Source organism: Acanthisitta chloris, unplaced genomic scaffold, assembly GCF_000695815.1.
Source record: "Acanthisitta chloris isolate BGI_N310 unplaced genomic scaffold, ASM69581v1 scaffold25557, whole genome shotgun sequence".
NCBI classification, from domain to species: Eukaryota; Metazoa; Chordata; class Aves; order Passeriformes; family Acanthisittidae; genus Acanthisitta; species Acanthisitta chloris.
This window is the reverse complement of record NW_008684626.1, coordinates 12,608-17,163: the sequence shown is the minus strand read 5'-3', so window position 1 is coordinate 17,163 and position 4,556 is coordinate 12,608. Positions and strand designations below refer to the sequence as shown.

Below are 4,556 nucleotides of genomic sequence, written 5' to 3'. Positions count from 1 at the left end.
TGCAGAGAGGGGGAGTGAGCTCGCGCTTCGAGGGCATCCTTTGCTCGCAGAACAGAAAGGAAGGCCGAGAGGGACAGGCAAGCTTGGCGCGGCGGTGGTCGGATGGCACGGAGAGCATCTTCCCCCAGGCATCTGCAGGAGAGTGGGGGGAGAAGGGAAATGGTATGAGAAGGATGGGCAGAAATCCCTGTGGTCAGAAGCAGCTGGAAGGGCAAAGCTGGAAACACAATAGAGATTTTGAAAAGCTCAATACTCCAGTGGGGTTAAAAAACATCCCACCCCCCCCATGGCTGGACACTGCCTGGAACGTGATGATCAACATGACTCAGAGAGACATCTCTGCATGGCCCCACAGAGTATAGCAACCACAGGGTGCTCAGCCCAGCACCTGTGGGATGCTGTGAACCACAGCATCACTGACACCACCACGCCAAACCAGCTCCAGGCTGCAATGTAAGAAGATATAATATCTCCCCAGAGCATCCCTGTGCCCCCAGCACATCTCCCACCCTCCTCTGCAGCCACTTCTGCTGGAGACAGTGTGAGCTGTGCCACAGGCAAACACTGCTATCTTCACTGTATGTGATCTAGGGGTGCTCTGTAGGATGGGGGGGACTGGGAAAACTCCAGCAGAATAGGAGCAACATCCTCCCACACCTGGATTTGGGAGGCTGCCCATGTTTTGATGCTTCAGCAGAGCTGAACCAGCTGCCTGCACGTGGGGAAGGTGGGAATGGCACCAGGCAGGTGGGAGAAGAGGCACCCCCTGCCCCCAGCACTGCACTCACCGCCGCTCGGCCCCGGGACTATACGAGCCCGTCGTAGAGGGAGAGAGCCTGCACGATGGAGGGGTCAGCCTTGGAGCCCTCCTGGAATTCCTGCAGCGTCAGCTTCCCATCTGCATTCTGAAAAACACTCCTGTTACACCACTACTCTGCCCTGGCAAGGGAAATTCTGAACACCCTGGCACCAAGCACCCTGGCACAGAGCACCCCAGCACTGAGTACCCTAGCACAGAGTACCCCAGGACCTCAGCAACACCCAGACCATCCCACACCAGCACCACTCCAGTTTCCCCACCACACCACCCACACCTGCAGTCAGGGAGGAGTGCCATGGAGGGGGCAATGCCACCCTGGGGACCCTGAAATGAATACAGGGATCCTGGAGGGATGTGGGGGTCCCACAGCAATCCTGGTAGGAGCTGAGACCTTGTATTGGCAGGGAAGGAGGCACCTGCAAGAGCTGAGATGCAACAAGGAGGCCCACAGCACCTGTTAAATCCCTGGCCCCAGGCAACAAAACCCTCAAGCATCCTCACCTTGTCCATCATGGCAAAAATCCGATCCACCCTCTTCTCTGGTGTGTTCTCCTCCTCAGGAAGCTCCACTGTGTTTCCCTGCAGCAGCAGGACAGGACTCTGTCACACACCCACCTATGCCTTGCCTGGACAGTGTCCCCAGGCAATGACATGTGTTTTGTCCCCCAACATGCCCCACACCAGGACAGGGTGCAAAGGGATGGTGCTGGCACCAGAATCACCCTCAGCAGCCAGATCCAGACCCTGCCCGGGCCATGATGGTCATGGTGACTACAAGCCCCTACCAAAAAAGGCCAAAGAGGGAACTGGGGGTGTTTCAGCACTCCCAGGGAGCCAGGCTCCAGCCCAGAGGGGACCCCCAGGGGCTGCTCACCCCATGCCCCCCTGCCCACCACTTACCACCATCTGATAAATCGCATCCACAATGTCCAGCATCTCATTCCTCGTGATGTACCCGTCGTTGTCCAAGTCGTATAGCTTAAATGCCCCTGCAAGCCAGAGCAATGCCAAGGTGCTAGGACTGCAGCCCCAGCACCACACACACACACCCATCACCCTCCCATGCCACCCCCAGCACTCTCATGGGGCTGTGCCCACCAGCATCCCATGGGGAGCACTTACACCTCAGCTTCTCGTCCAGCGTCCCCCGGGAGGTGACTGACAGTGCCTGGATGAACTCCGAAAACTCGATCCTCCCATCCTGGGGGAAGGAAGGAGGAGGTCAGGGTGCTGCTGCCAGCCCTGCCCAGCAAAGTCCTCCCTGCCCATGCATTCCCTCTGAGGGGGCATATCCAGATGTGGGGGGAGGAGTGATGCACATTTATCTCCAGCAGCATGACCCAGCCACTGGTGCCCAGCCTGACAGCAAACATCCCAGTGGGAGCAGCTCTGGAATGTGGTGGGGCACGGCACGGGTGAGTTTTTGTCAGCAGCACCAAAACATCACATTCCTCTTCTTTCGCTTTGCCACTTCATCTCCTTTTCCCACGTGACTCTCCCTGACTAAAATAAGCACGGGGACTCGCTCGCTCCAGCTGTGCTGCTTCAATTTCATGCCCCAGGAAGCACTGGAATATTTTCCTCCTTCAGTGCTGCGCAGCCGCAAACCAAACCCATCCCACCATCGCCGTGGGCCCAGCCCTGACCCCCACAGGTTGTGCTTCCAGCTCCTGGGCTTACTTTGTTCTCATCGAAGACATTGAAAACAAAGGTGGCGAATTTGGTTGGGTCACCAAAGGGGAAGAACTGCTTGTAGATCTTCTGGAAGCCAGCAGCGTCGAGCTGCCCACTGGGGCAGTCCTTGATAAAGCCCTTGTACCTGCAGAGGGAGGGCAGAGCATGAGCACCAGGAGGGTCCCCTGGGGAGCTGGGATGAGGCTCTCCCCAGTGCTGCAGTGGGCTGGAGCTGGGAAGGTTCCCAGGTGCTTCTCACATCACTCCCATCACCCACCCAGAGCCTCCCAGCCCTGTGGGATGAGGTTCCTGCAGGCACAGCAGAGAGGGTGGCAGCAGGGACACCAAGCAGTGCCCACCACACTGCTCCAACCCACCACCAGCCCAGAAGTGGCAATCACACCACAAACAGGCTCATGTTGGACATTTTCCAGGAGCTAGGAGGGGACAGGGACCCTCTGTCCAGCCAGGAATGACAGCAAACATATGCTGCCCCATTCCCTGGTGAAAACCAACAGCGTGGTGGCAGCTGAGGTTCCACAAGGTGGTCAGGCACTGGAACAGCTCCCCAGGGAGGTGGTCATGGCTCCAAAACTGCCAGAGCTCAGGGAGCACTTGGACAATGCTCTCAGTCACATGGTGGCATTCTTGGGGTTCTCCTGTGCAGGACCAGGAGGTGGATTTCGATGATCCTTGTGGATCCATTCCAACTCAGGACATTCCATGATTCTGTGATAGTGTTTTGCACAACCTCAAGTGAAAGCTGCTTGGAGGAGCTGGGGGGCACAGTGGGGTTACTGTGTCCTCAGGTGGCACAGCCCAGGGTGTCTCCAAACCCCATCAATGCTTAAACACCCCAAAAACCCCTTGGCCCAGCTCCAGGCTGGACCTGGATGCTGGAAACTGTCAGCCTGGGGGGTGCAGGCTCCGTGGGTGCAGGGACCACGCAGGGAGCATGTGGGGACCACACAGGGACCACGTGGGGTACGTGAATATTATGCAACACATCGCCCAGATCTGTCAGGCACTCGCTGCAGCGGGACGAGGGCTGGAGGAGGAGGGGAAGGGGGTGGTGAGGTGGGAAACCGAAGTGCCAGTGACATCTTTTTCACACTGCTGCAGCTATGAGTCATCGGGGTGGGGGGGAAGGATGAGAGAAAGAGATAAAGAAAGCAAACCTTGACTGGTGGGATAGGGAGATGAAAGGGAAGCGGTGGCTTTTCTAGGGCGATGTGTTCGGTGGGGTGGAGGGGACGGGGTGAGAGTGTGTTGCCAGAAGGAAACTATGGATTTTACCCCTGACAGCCTCTACAGGCCTTGCAGCAAAGGGACATGCTGGGACAGCTCTGGCCTGGCCCTGACCACCAGCTGGACAGTCCCCATGGCCCCACTCCCTTCAGCTACCCATCAGCCACAGCAGTCAAGCCCCACCATGCATGAGGTGTGCAAGAAAAGATCCTCTATATTCTGGTCTCCTCATTTGTGAGGCAACACCTGCAACCCAATACAGATGCACCTGCCCACACCCCCTGCACTCTGCCCAGCCAGAGTGCCACCAGCTCCATGCCCCAGCAGCTCACCACCGTGTGGGACACTCACCACTGCTGCACCTCCTTCTCCGTGACTGCAAGAGAAAACAGGAGAAAAGAGACAGAATTTAGTGCTTTTGCAGTGACAGCTGTTCCTCTGCACTTCCCATCAGTGATTTCCATGGGGGGATGTCCTGGGGTTCCCATCAGAGACTTCTTCAGGGGGATGCTCCAGAGCTCACTCGCTCCACACACTGCCACGTGTTCCTCATGTGCCAGGAGCTGCTTTTGAGGCACAGCCTGGGCCAGCCCAGGTGGTCAATGGACTAGTGCTGCAGGTGCTGGGGACCCTCCAGCCTCAAAAAACAGGGAGCCTCACAAGAAGTTTTGCTCCCTGCCAGAGGAGTGCAACACCATCACTGCAAGATGCTATGGACCATGAAGGTTGGTTCATGCTTGGGGAGGATGTGGCCTTGCCTTCCCCAGAGCTAAAACATCCCTGAAAATATCTGCCAAAATATCTGCCTGGAGGT

The 4,556-nt window shown here is 57.3% G+C and overlaps 1 protein-coding gene across 1 annotated transcript; it reads right to left on the bottom strand.

Moving 5' to 3' along the window:
- NCS1 (neuronal calcium sensor 1) lies at positions 1-4,118 on the bottom strand (the record flags this gene model as incomplete). Its single annotated transcript, XM_009079420.1, has 7 exons — positions 1-132; positions 789-905; positions 1,322-1,399; positions 1,721-1,809; positions 1,943-2,021; positions 2,501-2,639; positions 4,094-4,118. Coding segments are annotated over 6 exons (509 nt in total), but the record flags the coding sequence as incomplete, so codon positions are not given.
- Positions 4,119-4,556: the final 438 nt, after the last annotated feature.